The sequence below is a fragment of the Hylobates moloch genome, unplaced genomic scaffold (genome assembly GCF_009828535.3).
Source record: "Hylobates moloch isolate HMO894 unplaced genomic scaffold, HMol_V3 SCAFFOLD_14, whole genome shotgun sequence".
In the NCBI taxonomy this organism is placed as follows: domain Eukaryota; kingdom Metazoa; phylum Chordata; class Mammalia; order Primates; family Hylobatidae; genus Hylobates; species Hylobates moloch.
This window is the reverse complement of record NW_026652289.1, coordinates 95,241,023-95,260,932: the sequence shown is the minus strand read 5'-3', so window position 1 is coordinate 95,260,932 and position 19,910 is coordinate 95,241,023. Positions and strand designations below refer to the sequence as shown.

Here is a 19,910-nt window from a genome sequence, read left to right as displayed (position 1 = left end):
TTTGTCTAGTTGTTGTTAAGCTCACTAAGCTGAGGGTTTACATGTTACTACATTAATTAATTAGGGCACCTTCCAGTAGCCTCAGTCCACTGTCGCAGGCCATGTTTTGTTTCTTTTTTCCAAGATAGACTGGAGTTTGTTCCATTTTATTGTTTTGCATTTTAGGTTCTGCATCCATACTCCAAAAATTACAGCATTCCAAAGACTGACATTTTTATTGCATTAGACTGTTTACTAATTTCACATATTACGGTGTTGGCATGCTCCCGTGGCTCTGAATGTGGCATCCTACTGGTGTCCTTGTTAGCAGTCTGGTGTTCTGAGTCTGAGTTCTTGGGTGCCTGCCGTGGTGGAGAAAGTTTGGGAGCTGCCAGCAGAGAGAGAGGATTACCCAGAGAGACAGAACGTGGACTGTGCTATTCCAAGCCCGACAGCTCCTGAGTATATTAAAATAGCTCATGAGTGTGAAGGGGCGTAAATGGGGAGGCTCCAGGGGTGGCAGGAAGGAGGGGTGCTGCTGCCATGGAGAAAGGGTTTACTGCTGGAACTGAACACTGAGAGCGTGGTGGGCGATCCATCTGGCCCCCAGGTGATGCTGCTGTTGTTGGGTCAAAGACAGGCAGAACCCAAGTGGGCCAAGCAGATAGCTCTGTATGAAAGGCAAAGGGTGGACCTTGTGCTTAGTTCAGAAGGCGTTTGAGTACATTCAGTTCTACCTGCACATTGTGAATATGCACCTCCTTCCAGGTGTGGGTCCTGAACTGCTAGAATCTGAGCCTCAAAGAACAAGATCAAACACGCTAAAATCACTCATCAGTCATTCATTTACTGAGACATATATACAAGACATATACTGAGCAACTTCTACGTAGTAGGCAGTTCTGCTTATGGGGATTCACAGGTCTTCTGAGCATCAGTCCCTAAGAACTCAGCACCGGATGTGGAAAGTGGATGGCCAGTCGCAGTGCAGCACAAGAACAGGGCTACCCACTGAGCTGGGTGTGAGGGCCAGCTTCCCTGACAAGAGGGACATTAAGGGTTGGCCAGGGGCTTATGGTGGGAGGGGACCTTCAGCTGCAACAAACAACCTGTCAGCTGTGCCTCTTCCACCTGGGCGAGGGTCCACTGGATTCAGCTATGGCACAAGAGAGTCAGGGCATGGCTGGCAGCCAGGGCAGCACCCTTAGGGAGAGCTGGCTTGATTTCTGGTACTGTTGGGCTGTCATCCTGACTATTTCAGCCAGTTGGGTTAGGGCAAAACCATTTTTGTGAAGGGTTGAGCTTCCTTTTGGCTTTGAATTGGGCAAGCAGGCCTCTGGTAGGAGGAATGGGATCCTGTGAGCAGAGCCAGAGAGGTCTGTTCGTGGAGCTCCTCTTCAGTGTCTCCTGTTACTTTGTTACTTAGGAAGGAGCATTAGAAGGGAATCCTACCATGTGGCAATAGGCACCCTTTTCCCCAACAGGCAGCCTGCTGCTAGGTTGTTACTTTCTGCAGATACTTCATAGCAAAAACTGGAAACAGTTTGAAACCTACCAAGAGGGGAACAGTAGAGAAAATGGTGGCATGTGCTATTGTCAAAAAACAATGATGTAGTACATTTGTTGTCATGGAAAGATATCCTCAGAATGTCGAGTGAAATGCAGGCGAGTTTTACTAAAACTGTCAAAAAACAGTTAATCCCCACCTTACATAAACACTCTCAGACACAGAAAAAGAAGGAAAGCTACTCAATCTGTTTTATGGGACTAGTCTTCTCTGACATCAAAATTTGACAAAGATAGTACTATGAAAATGTTATAGACTAATCTCACTTTTGAGTTTAGTTGCAAAATGCAATATTTACTAGTAGAATTCACCAGTATAGTAAATACATATGCGTCATGACCAAGTAGGGCTTATCCTGGGAATACAATGATGATTTAAATCAAAAAGTCTTTGAATAATTGGTTAAATTTACATATCATAAGATAAATTATATGATCATCTCAGTGGATACAAAGAAAGTGTTTGCTAAAATTGGATACATTTCTACTTAAAAGCAAACAATGCCTTAGCAAAATAGGAATAAAAGGAAGATAACTTGATAAGGGGTATCCATCAAAACCCACAGCAAACATTGCATACTCAGGGAAATTTTAGAGACAATCCTGTTAAAGTTAGGAACAAGATCAGGATGCCACGTAATGCTATTCAACACTATGCTGGATGTTTCTACCGGTGTTATAAAGCAGGAAAAAGAAATAGGGGGTCAAAGAAAACAATCATTTTGTGTAGGCAATGTTGTCTACATTAAAAAGTCCAAGAGATGCTATATAAAATATATTAGAACTCATAACAGAGCTCAGCAAAATGTCTCAATTGAAGATAAGTATACAGGGATCAGTTGGGTTCCTATGCATCATTAATAACCATTTAGAAACTGTAATAGAAAAAAATTAACAGCAGCAACCAAAACTATAAGGTAGCTAGAAGTAAATCTAATGAAAGATAGATGCAAAAGATTTATGGAGATGACTGTAAACAATTGAAGGACACAGAAGGAGATATGACTAAATGGAGAGACATGTCATGTTAATGGAGAGGAAGATTCAGTATCATAAAGATACCAGTTTAGGCCGGGCGTGGTGGCTCACGCCTCTAATCCCAGCACTTTGGGAGGCCAAGGCAGGCAGATCACCTGAGGTCGGGAGTTTGAGACCAGCCTGACCAACATGGAGAAACCCCATCTCTACTAAAAATACAAAATTAGGCAGGCATGGTGGCGCATGCCTGTAATCCCAGCTACTCGGGAGGCTGAGGTAGGAGAATCGCTTGAACCCGGGAGGTGGAGGTTGCAGTGAGTCGAGATTGCACCATTGCACTCCAGCCTGGGCAACAAGAGCAAAATTCTGTCTCAAGAAAAAAAAAAAAAGATACCAGTTTACTTCAGATTAACGTAGAGTGCTCATGGCATTTGATCATGTGATCCTAAAATTCCTATGGAAGAATAAAGGCAAGAATAATCAAGACAGTTTCTAAGCAGAATAAAGTGAGGGTGGGCGGGGGGCACTTCCCTTTGGTCTATCATGACTTATGAGTTATATTAAGAAAACTTGGTTTTTGTACTGAAATAGACCAATGGAACAGAGTAAAAAACTCAAAAACAGATCTATGCAATATAGAAACCTGATATGAAAAGAAGAGGCCTACCAGATAGGTAGCAGAAGTATGAACTATTCAATAAATAGAATAAATTGTGGGGAGAAAAAGATTCCCAACCTCATGCAATATGTACAGATAATTTTCAGATTGATTAAAGACCTAAATGTGAAAAACAAAACCTTTAAACCTCTGGAAAATATATGATTATCTTTTATCACCTCATGGCAAGAGAAGAATTTTTAAAATGAGATACAGAAACCACCAACCATCAAGGAAACGATTGATAAATTAAACTATTAAAATTTTAGATTTCTGGCCGGGCGCGGTGGCTCACGACTATAATCCCAGCACTTTGGGAGGCCAAGAGGAGGCGGATCACCTGAGATCAGGAGTTCGAGATCAGCCTGACCAACATGGAGAAACCCCCTCTGTACTAAAAATACACAATTAGCCGGGCGTGGTGGTACATGCCTGTAATCCCAGCTACTCGGGAGGCTGCAGCAAGAGAATCACTTGAACCCGGGAAGCAGAGGTTGCGGTGAGCCGAGATTGTGCTATTGCACTCCAGCCTGGGCAACAAGAGTCAAACTCCGTCTAAAAAAAAAAAATAGCTTTCTGTATGACTAAAGACACCATAATAAAGTTAAAATGTAATGCTACAGACTGGGAAGAGATAGTTGCCACCCCTGTGATCAGCAGAGGCTTAGAATCATAGCAAAATATACAAAAAAGAAAAATATATATAATTCAACTGAAAAAATGAGTAAATTATATGAACAAGCAATTTGCAGAAGAGAAAAACCTTAACGCCCAATAAACACAAATATATTGAATCTCACCAGCAATCAAGAACCTGCATATTAAAACAAGGTACCATTTTATACCTATCAGATTGGCAAAAATTAAAAAGTTGGATGATTTGAAGTGTTGATGAGGAAGTGCAACCACAGGAACTCAGACACTGCTGCTGGGAGTGAAAATAAGTGCAGTCTCTCTGGAGAGCCATTGGCAGCCCTTGCTGCTGCAGGACTTGGCAATCAGGTTCTAGGTGTAGACCCCAGGAGACTGTTGTGTGTGTGCACACAAGGAGACACTTTTTTCCTTACAGAAAATGGAAAGAACTTAAATGTCCATCTGGAGGAAACTTGAAGATATATATTTATATAAGCAACTAAATGATTAAACAAGATAAATCTTGAAAACAGGATGTGGAATAAAGAGTTGTAGAAGGATCTGTGTAGTATGACACCTTCTGTGTGAAGTTTAAACATGATGTTGATGCATGCATACTTATGAAACGAGACAAAAGCATAAAAACGTGGATGGATGAAACAAAAATACAACTTCTGTAGTGCAGTTTGATCTGGGAGCTAGAAGCAGAAGAGAGGGAGTTGAAAGCAAAGAGGGCTTTACCTCTCCCTGTCTTTGAGGGTAAAATATCAAGAATTTTTCCACCTGAGTGGTGACCACACAGTGTTTGTTAAATTATGTTCTATTTTGTCCATATGTTTGAAATGCTTAATATTTAAAATATTAAGAATTGTTCCATCTGGGTGGTGGCTACACAGTGTTTGTTAAATTATCTTCTATTTTGTTTATGTTTATGTATATGTTTTTATGTATTACGTATTTTTATCTATTATGTATATATTTGAAACACTTAGTGGTTTTTAGAAAATTAATTCTTGTGAGGGAAAAATACTGCTCAATCTCCATCTTAAAGTCGGCAATAATTCAGAAAACATTTAAACTAATTGATGTTTATCACCCCATGCATCGCAGCTCATTGTGGCAGGCTGAAGCACTGAACTCAGGCAGACTCTGGGGCAGAGTCTGCCCAATCCAGCTCTGCCACTTTCTAAATGTTAGATTCAGGCAAGCTACTTAATCTGTCTTTGCCTTGGCTTCCTTGATGTGAAATGCTGCATCTATTGCTATTGCTGACATTAGTGCCTACTTCATACAGTTGTTGCAAGAATATGATGGCTTAACTGTGCATAAAGCACATGGAAGAGCGGGCACTTTAACTTTATTATTATTATGCCTGAATATGATCTGCCATTCAGAGAGACACTAGTTATTTGTTAGATGCAAGGGATTTGGGGGAATGAATAAGCTTCATTTAAAGAAATCATGTAAGTAGATGTTGTTTTTAGTGATGGTTACTTTTCTGCAGAGAGCCAAAAATATCTCTGAGATCTCCAAAATTAACCTGTTGATTTGGAGATGATTTACCCCCCAGTGGCTTCACAAGTATCTGCTTCGGTTAGCTCTGGTAAGTAAAATTATCAAACACTCATTCACTTTTCAGAGCAGGCTATAAAATCAATATGAAAAGCAACATCAATATGTAACTGTTTAAATATACAGAATTCCCTCTAAAAATGAAAGCTACATCTATCTTCAAGTCTTGATGAGTATGTTCTATCACATAAGACTGTCCCTTTGGTATTTAAAAAAGTGATGAAATACAACTCCCCTAGGTAGGTGGAGATTCAAATTGAGGCCTTTAATGTTTCAAATGAGTGAGAAATCGCAGTCATTAGGGAGCCAAGGGGAATTTTTCGAAGGCAGATACAGGAAGGCAAAGACTGTAGGCTTTGGTGTCTGGTGAACTTGGGCCCAACTGCAGCTTTGCTACTTACTAGCCACTTAGCTTGCAGTGAATTACTTAAATTGACTGTGCCTCAGTTTCCTCATCTATAAAATGGAACTCACAGTCCCTCTCTTGAGGAATTGTTGTGAGGATCAGATACACGGTATATACCACCTCATGTGCATAATCTGTACTCAGCAGTTGTCCTTATCTCTGACATTACCATTAATTGAGTTACAGATTGCTCAGTGCTGATGGGTGGTGGATTGGAGGCTCTAAAACAAGCTGAGATAATGAGCTAAAAGGTTTTACAGCTCCTCCTGCCAATCTCTCTTCTCTTCAAGACCCAGGAATCGGGGTAGGGGAAAGGTCTTCATCTTGAAGACAATTAAATGCTGCTTTTCAAGTGTAATTATTCAATGTAAGGCACTGAAGCAATCTGAAATTGCGTCCTGTTTTGACTGCCAATGCTTTTGTATGTTCTTATTCAGCACCCTTAAAATGTCCAAAAGAGTTGGGAAATGTTGTCATGTTTGGTGCCCCCAAAACACACAAATCCCCATTCCTAGCCTGTGGATGAATGAATCTCTGGGACTGAGCAGCTACCAACTGCAAAGCCAAAGCTCTCTGCCTGTTAGCAGGCCCCAGCCAAAGGCAGGATCTCAGGGGCACCTAAGCCACAGCCGGAGTCAGGAAAGCTGGTCACATGGCAGAGGGGGTGAAGACTGGTGAACCAGCACCCCTGTTCTGCATTTGGTTGTCTCCGGTAATTCACTCCTTCATCCTTCCAACCTCTGCCCCCGTCCTATTGCACCCAGACTGCCTCTCCCTCCCTACCCTAATTTTTAAATAATTCATTCTCTTGATGAAAGAGGAGGGGTAGGCCAGGTGCAGTGGCTCACCCCTGTAATCCCAGCACTTTGGGAGGCCGAGGGGGGCGCAGATCATGAGGTCAGGAGTTCAAGACCAACCTGGCCAACCTGGTGAAACTCCATCTCTACTAAAAATACAAAAATTAGCCAGGCGTGATGGCACGCACCTGTAATCTCAGCTTACTCAGGAGGCTGAGGCAGGAGAATCGCTTGAACCCGGGAGGCGGAGGTTGCAGTGAGCTGAGATCGTGCCACTGCACTCCAGCCTGGGCAACAGAGCAAGACTCCGTCTTGCAAAAAAAAAAAGAAAGAGGAGGAGTGGTTTGATGGTGGACGACAAAGGGGAGAGAGACTCCCAAGAGAGATACAGTGTGGCTGACTAACGTGAATAGAGAATCCACTTTAACCAGCTAAATAGACGTGTTTGCATTTTGAAGGAAGAACCCACTTATCCCTCAAGATCTCTAGTGGGCTAATTATTTCAGGAAGATGGGTCTTTTCATCATCTCTTCCTTACTGGAAAGGGACAGGATTTGCAGGGGAAAATGGGAAGACTAGGGTAGGACAGGTGAGATTTGAAGTGTCCTGCTAGACAGGGTGGTGTCACCATCTCCACCCAGATGCCCCATGGGTACCTGGAACTCAGGGATGAATTCATCTTCGCTACAGGCTGGCTTCTCCTCCAAGATGTCCATTTCAGTTGGCGGCACCTCTATATCCTTTCACCCTACCTGTCTTTCAAGCTAGAAGAAACAACTCATCGTCATCCTTGACTCGTCCCTGAACCCCAGCAATCACCCATGCTGTTCCTTACTCTGCTGTCTCCCTGTCACCCAGAGGACAAGCTAAAGATCAGAAACAGGAGGCATTTAACTATCTTTAAATACAAAGCATTTAACTATCTTTCTAATTGCTATGGCTTCCTACTGCCTTCAGGAAATATCTCGAGGCAAGTAAAAGTGTTTGAAATCCATTCTTCAAGTTGTCCCATAGAAATTTTTGAAATGTCGATGGCCCATTTCTTGTCAGATCTGATTAGATCATTACTTTTCCCTTAAAGTGGGGCTGCGGGAAAGCTCTTATCAAGAGGAAGGATAATTGTCCACTCTGTGTTTTCCTGCTGTTCACATGTGCCTATATGATTAGCAGCTCATCTTCAGTCCTCAGTTTTGTTTCTTTCAGGCATTTTTTGAAATCACTGGGCTATTTTGCAAGGGCTAGTTTAGTTAGAATGAAATAATATAATCAGTTAGTCTGTTTAACCAAGCACACATAAACATATGCTGAAATAAATCAAAACTGCTGAAAGAGAACAAACAAGTGAGGCATAGACTAAGCACCTCTCCCCACCCCATGTGGGGGATCTTTCCCTCATCCCTCAGAATGCCACACAACAGTGGGGCCCAAATCTGTCTGTGTATTAAATATTAGTAAAGCTTAATTTATCTCATTACAAAAAAGGAAACCTAAATAGAGGTTCTAAGAGTTCCATTTTTTGCACCCCACCAGTGGTGCCTAGTGGAGGCTGCTACCCTTTAAGTCACGGTGTCCCCCATGAGTCCCACAAGCTGCCTGCTTCCTGTGGCAGGTGGTAGAAATTTGGGAGACCTCAGGACTTCCCAGAAGCAGGGGTAAGCTCGGGGTATCTGTCTTCAAGGCAGGTGGCTCCTCTGGAGGGTAGGGAAGGGACCAGACCCAAGAAGTCTTCAAGAATATGCTGTGAAGTTAACCCTGAGTCTGAAAAATCCATTCCCTAACCCTTCTAAATCATCTAAGTTTTACCAGGATTGCCTTTTAAAGTGTTCCCAAATGCCTTTTGTAAGCCTCAGAAGTGCCACCCTTTCTCACGTATGAAAGGAACTGGACCAATAAAAGGCACTTTTCATGAGCTTCTAAGCTTTGATCATTTCTCCATGGGAGAGGGGAGGATCAAGGTTTTTTTGCTTGTCTCTAACTCAAAGGCCCCACCATCCCTTAAGGCTTTCATTTCATTCTACCTCCTCCAGCTCCATGTTCTTTCTTTAGAATTCTAGGAATATACAAACAACAGTTTTATACAAGGGATGAAAAATGTTTTCTAGTTTGAATCCACTAGAGATGCAACAACTCAGTGAGTCTCTCTGGAAACCACAACTGTATGAGGTTCACATTTCAAAACACTACTTAAAGTTCCTTAATGGTCCTGCCCCCACAGCTACTTAGGGACAACCAAAACCTAAAGCAGAGGCAGTGTCTTCTTGAGGAAGCATTTTATCATCATCAAGGATATCCCATCCTGCATACCACCACGCCTCACCCCTACAGCAAACACCTTCCTCATCATTCACCCACAGAACAGAAAAGGAGACGGGAAGGGGTGGGGAGGCCATCATTCTCACCACTCGCTCCTGGCCACTTATCAGTAGTGAAAGATGGAGCATGAGAGATGTGACAGGTTCAATCAGCTTTTCTGGCTGCATAAACTGTGTTTGCTCATCATGAAAGTTCAAGTTCAGGCCAGACGCTGTGGCTCAACACCTGTAATTCCAGCACTTTGGGAGGCCGAGGCAGGTAGATCACGAGGTCAGGAGTTTGTAGACCAGCCTGGCCAACATGTTGAAACTCTGTCTCTACTAAAAATACAAAAATTAGCCAGGCATGGTGGTGTGCACCTGTAGTCCCAGCTACTCGGGAGGCTGAGGCAGGAGAATCACTTGAATGTGGGAAGCGGAGGTTGCAGTGAGCTGAGATTGTGCCACTGCCCTCCAGCCTGGGCGACAAAGCGAGACTCTGTCTCAAAAAAAAGAAAAGAAAAGAAAGTTCAAGTTCAAAGCAGTTTGTGAGCCTGATCCGTCTTAAGGAGATTTGCTTGAAGTTCTTTCATTTTTTGTTTTTTTTCCCCTAACAATTAAGTGTAAGTGATTGAGTGCCAGAAACTTGGACTACCAGGAATCTCCCTCTGCCCAAGGCTCTTACCCCATCCCTTGGGCCTTTCCTCCCACCTTCCCTGTCTTTTGGGTCCCCTGCCTTGACAGATGATGCCCATTAAGCACTCCAGATTGTTTTCTTCTGGGAACCATCTTCACTCTTAACTTCTGCTTAACATTTTTAGCTAATTCTCTTCCCTGCCATTATCTTAAGCTATTTAGAGAAATAAAGTAATTCTGATGTGCACTGGCTATTACAAATAATTTCCCATTTTATAATTTTTACACAGCTATCCACACTTACATTCAAGTTTTCCACACACTCCTTAGAGAAGTTTCCAAGTCCTGTGAAAAAGAGGGGAGAATAGCTGTCCCCTCACCCTGTCCACTCCCACATCCTGGAGTGATGCTCAGAGCCCCTTTTCTGGGCTGTAGCTGAGAGCTCAGAGCCTGTCATCTTTTATAACCATCATTTACTTTATTTTTCCCAAAATTTATTACCTTGTTCTTACCATGCTGAAGCTCTTCTGCCCACTCACCCAGCTTGGTAAAGATCTTCCTGTTGTTTATCACCATTAGCTTGGCATTTCACCATCTGGGAGAGCTTAGTGTTTTCTAGAAACATGGAAACATCACTTGTACTCCGGCTGAACATCATTTATAAAAGCAGCAGCTCAGACTGGCCCCAGCACTTTTCCATGCCATGAAGTTCCCCCCTTAAATTATCTTTCACTTTCTCTCTCCAAACTAGCTCACTGCCATTGTCACACCATTCTCCCAACATAGTCCTGGTGTGTTTCCTTTCTTGTAAATGATCGAAGGGTCCTTATTCTCAGAGCCTTCATATTATCTTTGATTGAGCTCTTCTATCAATCTTGGTTTAAGGAAGCCCCCTGTCTTTCTACCAGGATGAATTTGCTATCGCTACATAATCACATTTTTATGTCTATTCTCAGAGATTCTGAGGTACTATAAACAATCCATTACCTTTCATGCCTGGAAAATGGGAACTTTTGTTCAAACATGGTTAAAAGAATTATCCCTGGCCAAAAGAGCTTTCCTAGGGCTTGTATACAGAAAGAGAAGTTTTTACCAAGACCCATCCTCCATCTTTTAGTGTTTCCCCATTAATAAACATGGTCCACTAGTTAGGCCTGTTTCCCAAATATCCCAAGCACACTCGTGACCTTGACTCCCAAAGCTTAGCTCATGCTCTTTCTCTCAGCCTGCAGTGTTCCTCCTTGGTGGGTCACCAATAGGCACCCTGTGCAGAAGGCTGAGGCAGAAGTATGGTTGAAAGCAAGGCCAAGATTTCCATGTGCAAAAAGTCTTCTAAATGGGACTGCTTCCTCAGTGCCCTCTCTCTCCCCTAAATCATTTGTAACATTATGTATGCATGTTGGAAACAATGGTATCTCCCCAGCTTCCCCATTAAGCTCTGAGAGTTGTGAAAGTGTTCTGTTGACCAGTGTCTTGATTTTATTTCTCTCAATCCTATCCCAGTATTTCCTATAATGCATACCAGAGAATGTGATATATATATGTCATATACGTATATATATATTCATATGTATATGTATATGTCCAGTAAATTTGAGAAGTGGTGGACTAAACAAAACTATGCAGGTATCTTTACTGTAGGACTTCTCAAAGCCTTAATAAGCTACCTGTTTTGGTGAACCATCAAAAGCAAACCATGATATATTGTCATCTACAAACTCTTTTAACTGACCTCAAGACTTTCTTTCCTGGAGCATCTAACAGGACAAGTTCTCTATAGGATACATGTTGGAGGACACTGTTATAAATCATGGGTCCTACATTCATCATGTCAGAATCACTTAGGGAGCTTGTAACAATTTGGGGTAGAGTATGGAAATCTACTTGGTTGTTGTCTTTTCTTAAAGCCTTCCTGGTAATTTTGGCGGTCCATAACATTTGGGTTCCTCTACATGACACTTTTGATCTTTAAAGCTTCAGAGATGCTATCCCGGTGACCCTCCTGAGCCCTCACTGTAGAAGTTTGCACCCCAAATTACTTGCAGGTAAATAATAAATTCTTATACAAGATAGATGGCTGGAAGCTTATCAGGGAAAACACCCAGGGACTTTGTGACTTGGGGAAAAATACTGGCCTATATCCATGACTTCAGAAACCACTTCCTAACATCATAGCTGTCCCTACCTACGTGCAAATCCACCTTCAGAGCCCATGGACTTTACCCCAGCTATTCTCACTCATGCCAATGTGGGCTGTTTCACATGTTTCTGTATTTTGATTCATTGTCTATATCTGGCCTCATTGCAGGATCATATTCAGAGCAAGACCTAACTGAATACTTTTCTCGGGATTTCCTCATAGCACTTGCTACATAGCCAAACTAAGAGTAAATGCTCAATAATTGCAGAGAAAACAAGGGACAAAGGGACCTTGGTCTAAAAGGGACAAAAGGTTGGCTCTAGAATTAAAAAGCAGGTAGAGCAGGTGGTAAATGTGGCAAGATGGGTAGGTACTCAGTTTCCCTGCTGAGATAGAAGCTTCTTAAATGGTATAATCTTCCTCCACTCTTAAGTTGTATCTTTGTTACTTCTCGTTCTTCATATGATAAATATACATCACTAGTAGCTCAGGAATAGATCACCAACTTGTCCCAATTTGTATGGAATATTTCCAATTTTAGCAATGAAAGTCCACTGCCTGGGAAAGCCCTCCTTGCTGGAAAACTAGGCATTTGGTCACTCAGGAGACAAAAATAGTTCCCTAATCAAAGAAAATCAAGACTGCTACATCTCATTCTACCCACCTGAATACATTTCCTATTGCTGCTGCAACAAATTACCACAAATTTAGTGGCTTAAGACACCAATTTGTCATTTTATATTTCTGGAGATCAGAAGTCCGAAATGGATTTTACAGAGCTAAAATCCAGGTGCTGGCAGGAGCTCCGTTTTGTTTTTTTCCTGGAGGCTCCAGGGGACGATCCCCTCCCTGGCCATCTCCAGCTTCTACAGGACACGTTCCTTGGTTCTGACTTCTCCATCCATCTTCAGAGCCAGCCACCATGTCACTCCAACCTCTGTTTTCATCATCACATCTCTTTCTCTAACTCACTCTCCCACTTCCCTCTTTCACTCTCAACTTAATCATGTCTGCAAATTCCCTTTTGCCAAGTAAGGCAGCATATCCAGTGGTTCCAAGGATGAGGATGTGGATATCTCTGGGGGTCATTCTGCCTACCACACCCACTTCTTTCTGGGAGTTGATAGAACACCCTAATGTATTAAATAAATATTTTTAAAATCTCACAGAAAATAAGCTATTTCACTTTGCTTAATCAGTGTTTTTTTAAATTTATGTAATCAAGAAATTCTTCTTTTCTTCCCAAGGAACACTTCTTAACATTTCATGGAAGTCTGCTGCTCTTGCAGAAGAATAGGATTCAGAATGGTTGATGGGCAGACTGCAAGAGTCCAGAGACATTCCACAACATGTGCAGAGTTTCGAGGGAACTCAGTTATAGATCCAAATTCCTCTTGACAACTTCAATACATATTCTTTGTACATACTAATATACAAACTCATCTGCCTAAGAAGAAACCTAAGGTCAAGGCGTGGTGGATCTCCCTTTCTTCCACTGTTGTAGCCTCGACCTCCTGGGCTCAAGCAATCCTCCTATCTTAGCCTCCTGAGTAGCTGAGACCACAGGTGCATGCCTGGCTAATTTTTCACTGTATTTTATTTTATTTTATTTTATTTTTATTGAGACAGTCTCACTCTGTCACACAGGTTGGAGTGCAGTGGCATGATCACAGCTCACTGCAGCCTCAATCTCCTGGGCTCAAGCCATCCTCCCACCTCAGCCTCTCAAGTAGCTGGGACTACAAGTGCATGGCACCACACCCAGCTAATTTTTGTATTTTTCCTAGAGGCAGGGTTTTGCCATGTTGCCCAGGATGGTCTCAAACTCCTAGGCTCAAGCGATCTACCTAGCTCAGCCTCCCAAAGTGCTGAGATTACAGGGTGTGGTGGCCAAGAAAAAAATTTTAATTGGACATTTTGCCCTGGGGGTACAAAACCTCCTGGCAAACAAACAGTTGATGTGAAATTCACATTGCCAATGATGACTCTTTTGATAAGGCACCATAACTCACCCCTGCCCATCTTATTTAGAGGTGCATTTCCAATAAAACTTCATTTCTTATGTTTAGTAAGTAGTTATCAAAATTTTGATATTTTATATTATACCTAAAATAATTAAAATGATAACTCACTCCAAAGGAAAATTTTTAATTTTTGCTTAGAGATTTATGGTCCCTGGAATCTTCTTTTAATTTAAATTTAAATTCATATGCATCCTTTGGTTGTAGAGAATTATGATGGATTGATAAATATTTTCAAGCAAAGCACATACATGAAGTTAAAGTGCTGTGGGTGAAGTAGAATAGAGATACAATTTCAAGGAGAAAAAAATGTAACATTTCCAATTTTTAAAGAAGACCTTGTTCATGTCGTTTTTCAAGTGTACAATAATGGGTATTATATAACAACGGTACTTATGTTACATTGGACACATTTAAAAGAATGATTTAACAGGTTAATTTGAAAATGTCACTATTTACATTATCTAGAAATTATATCTTTCCTAACTATTTAATCTTAACATGAAAAATACTTGCTGACAAGTTTTAAAATATTCAAGGAGGTATACAGTTGTTAAAATTTCTTATAGGGGCCTGGCACAGTGTACATTCCTGTAGTCCCAGCTACTTGGGAAGCTGAGACAGGCGGATTGCTTGAGCCCTGGAGTTCAAGGCCAGCTTTGAGGCCACCATAGCGAGACCCCCATCTCAAAAAACAAAACAAAATAAATGTTGGTAAATTGAATTATTATGACTTTTTTGAGACAGTCTTGCTCTGTCGATCAGGCCAGAGTGCAGTGGCGTGATCTCAGCTCACTGCAACACTTGCCTCCCGAGTTCAAGCCATCCTGGTGTTTCAGCCTCGCAAGTAGCTGGGCCTACAGATGCACGCCATCACGCCTGGCTAATTTTTGTATTTTTAATAGAGATGGGGTTTAGCCATGTTGGCCAGGGTGGTCTCGAACTCCTGACCTCAACTGATCCACCCGCCTCAGCCTCCCAAAATGCTGGGATTACAGGCATGAGCCACAGCACCCAGCCAATTAATTATTTTTAAAATAAATCTTATATTTATTTTAAATGTGATATGTGAGCTCTGAAAACTGGTCCAGAGCAGAATAGAGGAAATGCTGGCAGTACAAACAGCAGGGTATGGAATCAGGCCAGCAGGAAAGCCTCGGGAAAATGCCCACTTAACCCAGCCCAAAGGGTTAAACAGCACCTGGCACAGAACCAGCACTCCCTTCACTCAGCCAACACCTGCTGTGTGTGGCCAATGTGCCAGGCATTGGGGGTAATCGGGCTTAGACATGAGTCCCTGCCCTCAGGCACCAACCTGCCACTGGATGCATATGTAGTTGACCTGCTGCTTCTGTGTAAATGCATGTTGGCTGCATTTCTAGAGAGTCTAAAGACTTATTCTTGGGCAGTTTTTAGAAGCTGTGACTACAAAGCCATGACTCATTTTTTTATATTCTAGAATGGATCCATCTACATTCCACTATTCCTATTAGAATAGTCACCTGAGGAGGCATATACTTATTTCAGTGACAGGGCGATTACTCAACAGTCTTTAAGCTTCATCTGTGGAATTGACTTCAAAGCATACAGTGCAATCTTCTGAATATGCTTAGTGCTTGTAAATATTTGCCTTTGGAGAACAGCTTTGATTTTGCAGAGAACAAAAGCTATTCACACAAAGCTCTACTGATCATGGTAGATGATGAGACTGGGCAGGAATATCATTTGCCTCAAACTCTGGAATAGCATCAGTCAGGAAGTCGGAGCTTTCTCATAGTAAAGAAGAGTCAGGAGAGATTGTACATTCCTTTTATATTCCACACAATGAGCGTTTATTCCTCTTAGCACTGAGGTGGAAGGGAAAAGCCTGGCCATGTCAGGGTCACTTGGGTGTGAAGTTGCTTAAAGATTCTATGGTCTCAGACTTTGGAAGAGAGCTTGCTAGGGCTGTGGAAGGCCCCTGGTGCTCACTGGTTTAGTTCTGCTGACCCAGAAGGAGCAGAGAGGGAGGGACCAGACAAGGACAACAAAAGCCAGGGCATGTGGCCGTCGCTCTGTCTGCTCTGCTTATCCAGTCACTCCTGTGTGGACACGAAGCACTGGACAAAAGCTCTTGGGATTCTCCAGGCCCTCATTCTTAAAAGGAATATTGGTTTTTCTTAGTATCAGTTTGATGTACACTGTATTTTACTACCTTCTTATTCTTCTACATTTCTCTGGTATTTTACTCAACGGCACCATTCCCTATGCTCAGAACTGAGCTAGGTGCTCTGGGAGACATTGCCTCTGTCCTTGGGCAATTTGGATCTCCTTGGGAAGATAAGAACAATACACACATATACTGTAGAGTGAGGATAGCTAGTGGGTTTCATTTCAGATGTCAGCTCCAGCTAATTGGTGGCCTTGTAGAGTACTTCATCAAATCAAAACACCATCAATTGTAAGATGCCATTTTATGTGTTCTTAAGAAAAAAGAATGCTATAAATTAAATTATGAACCATTTCTTTCTTATTAGTTAGAATTTTTATTTATACTTATTGAAAGAGGCTTTTTAGACTTCTTTGCATATAATATTGTGGATTTTTTTAAACATATATTGCTCTCATTCATTCATAAAGTAGAAAATAACAGCAAAATAAATTGGGTCTGGTTTTCCTAAGCTGCTTCACTTTCAGAGTACTACTCATCTCTAGCATCTTTGATTTGGAGTTACTGATGTCTGTGTTCCCACAGTACAACTCTCTATGCCATCAAGGGTATTCAGGAGGCAACATTTCTTACAAAAATTTCTCTTGACTTTCTCCCAAATCTCTCACAACTTTTGTGTAAATTGGTGTGCACACAGGTAATAACAACCACAGCACAACAGCTACCTGGCAACATTAACTGAAAGACCCATCCAATTTTCAATATTTCAAAATCCAAAGAATTCCTCTTAGACCCAATGATATGTGGGTTCTGAGGCTCAGTCAAAATGACTGTCGTGATCAACTATCCATGTCTGCCCTGGGACTGGGGTTGACAATGGGGCTACATTCTTGCCATTAAGCAATAATTTGCTCCTGTATAGTTTGCAAAGCTGAATGGTTTCCAGTGTGACAGCAGTGGTAGAGTGTCCTCTGTGAGCTAGTAGAATCAGGAAGTCTTTATGAATGCAGTAGGTTTAAAAAGGTAAGATTTGGCCTGGATAAGAGGAGACGACCTCCAGCAGAGGAAAGAGCATAAGCACAGTTTAGAGGATTCAAAAGGGTAAACAAAGCATATCATGTGGAGAGGAAAGTGGGGGAACCAGGCTGGGGTGGGGTTTAATTAGGGAGTGAGGGGATATAAAGACATGAGTTTTTGCACTAAGAACATAAGTTCAAGTTAGTGTGTTTTACTTGTGGGAAAATAATAGACAGTTCTTATATTTCTAAAACTTTTATATATTTTTTTTACCATAGGTCCTGATGTTTTTAGTTCAAAGAGTCTTGCGCTTCAAGCCCAGAAGAAGATTCTGAGCAAAATAGCCAGCAAAACTGTGGCCAACATGTTGATTGATGACACCAGCAGCGAGATCTTTGATGAGCTCTACAAAGTCACCAAAGAGCACACACAAAACAAGAAGGAAGCCCACAAGATCATGAAAGACTTAATCAAGGTGGCGATCAAAATCGGGATCCTCTACCGGAACAACCAGTTTAGCCAAGAGGAGCTTGTTATTGTGGAGAAGTTCCGGAAGAAGCTGAACCAGACGGCCATGACCATCGTCAGCTTCTATGAGGTGGAATACACCTTCGATAGGAATGTGCTCTCCAATCTCCTGCATGAGTGCAAGGACCTGGTGCATGAACTGGTGCAGCGGCACCTGACGCCCAGGACCCACGGGCGCATCAACCACGTCTTTAACCACTTTGCCGATGTGGAGTTCCTCTCCACCCTCTATAGTCTGGATGGAGACTGTAGGCCCAACCTCAAGAGGATTTGTGAAGGAATCAATAAGTTGCTAGATGAGAAAGTCCTTTAAATGCCTTCCCTCCTACTGGACTTTGCTGCTTTAAAGTTACAGCACTCAACCATGATGTGGGTGAGAATCAAGAACATAAACAGAAACCCTTGTCAAAGATGTCCATGTTCTGCCCTGTTCATCCCTCTGATGCTGATTCTGATGCTGAACTGAGCTCAGGTGTGTTTTTCTTCCAAGCTTTCTAGCAAGGTTTCTACTTAAAATCACCTGTGTGCAAGCCTAAAGGACATTTCATCTATTCTAAGCAGAAAGGCTGTTTTGTTCATTACAGTGAGTGCTGTTCATCTCATGGAATGGGAGGAGCACTAAACCAGGAGACAGAGGACATGGATTTGGTTTCCAGCTTAACCAGTTAGGACTCTGTCCTCTGCATTCTGGAACCATGATGCCTGCCTGCCTGCCTCACAGGGCTTTTGTGAGGACCAGATGAGATGATGTATGTTCATACTTTTGGAATCTCTAATTTAAGGTCTTAATATTTTGTCTTCTGAGCGTGAGGGGATAAACCTGGATGTAGACTATTAAGCAGCATAGGAGAAAAGAACAATAGAATCTAATGAACTGGGTTTGCAATCTGTCTCTAAATGCACTGCTTCAGACAAAGTGAAATCCAAAGGTGTGAAAAAGTATAGCTGCAAATTGGAAAAATGTGTTTCAAGAGTCGTCTTTTTGGCCAGGCGTGGTGGCTCACACCTGTAATCCCAGCACTTTGGGAGGCCGAAGCGGGCAGATTGCCTGAGGTCCAGAATTCGAGATCAGCCTGGCCAACATGATGAAACCCCATCCCTACTAAAATTACAAAAATTAGCCAGGCGTGGTGGTGCATGCCTGTAATCCCAGCTACTCAGGAGGCTGAGGCAGGAGAATTGTTTGAACCCGGGAGATGGAGGCTGCAGTGAGCTGAGATCATGCCACTGTACTCCAGCCTGGGCAACAGAGCAAGACTCTGTCTCTAAAATAATAATAATAATAATAATTTTAAAAAAGAAGTGTTTTTGAGGTCTTAGATGTTCAGGTTTATGATCCTGCGGAGGGAAAATTTCCATGGGGGGGTAGGGAGAGAGAGTTTTCCATCCACAACACAGAAACAGAGAAGCACTGTGCTCCCTCTGCAGGACCAGCCTTCCCTTATCTAAGGGGCATGGAGCTCAGGGAGGCTTTATTCCATATGCACGGGAGAATCAGGCAGAATGAACCCCTACCCATCTTTCTTGGCCTTTCACAGTCATTTTGTGCTGTTTTCTCTGGTTCATTAATAAATTGAAACTGCCCTCCAAACAAGAGATCTTAGAGTTGTGATTCAAAATAAAATTCCTTGGAGTTAAATACAGTGTTAAGAATAACAGGATTGAAAGGAAGAAGAAAATGAAGAGCAAGAGTTCTGCACTCGAACCCCAAGGGGAGGTAGATTCAGGGGAGCACAAGTGGGTGGATCTGTGAGATGGTCAATGGGGAGCTAGCCCACAGACACAAACCACCTTCTCCAAATGTCACAGCCTTGCTTTCACAGTGCAGCTTCTGACATCTTTTCATCATGGTCTTAACCAACGTCAGAACAATGTACTTCCTTTCAACACTGTGCCACATTAAGAGACTTGCCCTTCCTCCCATCCTCCTCTGCTTCTCTTCTAATGATAATGTAAAAATACCATACTAGCACAGCTCTATGGTTCATCCCACCCCACGGTCTATCTCCAGCAGGAACATCAAGAGATGGTTTGTGGGGACGTGTGAAACAATGTCCACTGAGCCTCACTGGCCATTCAGCCTCAGCTGGCTGTCATGTCAACATCATAGCAAACCATCTAGTTACGTTCTTCAGCCACGCAGCCAGAATTAGTTCATAGGAAGGCTATTCAGTATGGAATATGGAGGAGTAAGGCCAACCCCTGTTCTCCATATTGGACAAACATGGCCTAGCCCTCTACTCAAACCTAAGGGTTGAACAATGATGCCCTGTGCACACCTGGGCTGGGGAGATGGCTAGTCATTTTCATTTGGCACTGCTGGTGGGAACTACAGGCAGTTGGCTCCCCTTCCTTCCCAGCTGCCTGCAAGGCACCAGTCCAGCAGTGCTGGATTTTCTCATGCAGTCTTCAAGGTTTGCCTTGATGTATTTATCTGACCAAAGACTGTTTTCTTGTTCAAGAGATGGTTCTAGAAGTAGGTTCACTGTTCATTAAGTGGACCATTACAGAGAACTCAGACCCAAGAGGAATGAGTGAA

The 19,910-nt window shown here is 42.4% G+C and overlaps 1 protein-coding gene across 5 annotated transcripts in view; it reads left to right on the top strand.

Moving 5' to 3' along the window:
• The window catches only part of TNFAIP8L3 (TNF alpha induced protein 8 like 3), a 48,429-nt gene extending 29,467 nt beyond the window's left edge, over positions 1-18,962 (top strand). For 2 of the 5 annotated variants that reach the window (XM_058427980.1, XM_058427978.1), the window contains one exon: positions 17,122-18,954. In XM_058427980.1, coding sequence (XP_058283963.1) covers positions 17,122-17,684 — 563 coding nt within the window. In that variant the 3' untranslated portion in view covers positions 17,685-18,954. Of the gene's footprint in view, positions 1-5,295; positions 5,418-7,279; positions 7,497-17,121 lie in introns of those variants that run through there. The other 3 variants (XR_009209849.1, XM_058427979.1, XM_032175542.2) reach the window with 3 other exon arrangements.
• The last annotated feature ends 948 nt before the right edge of the window (positions 18,963-19,910 follow it).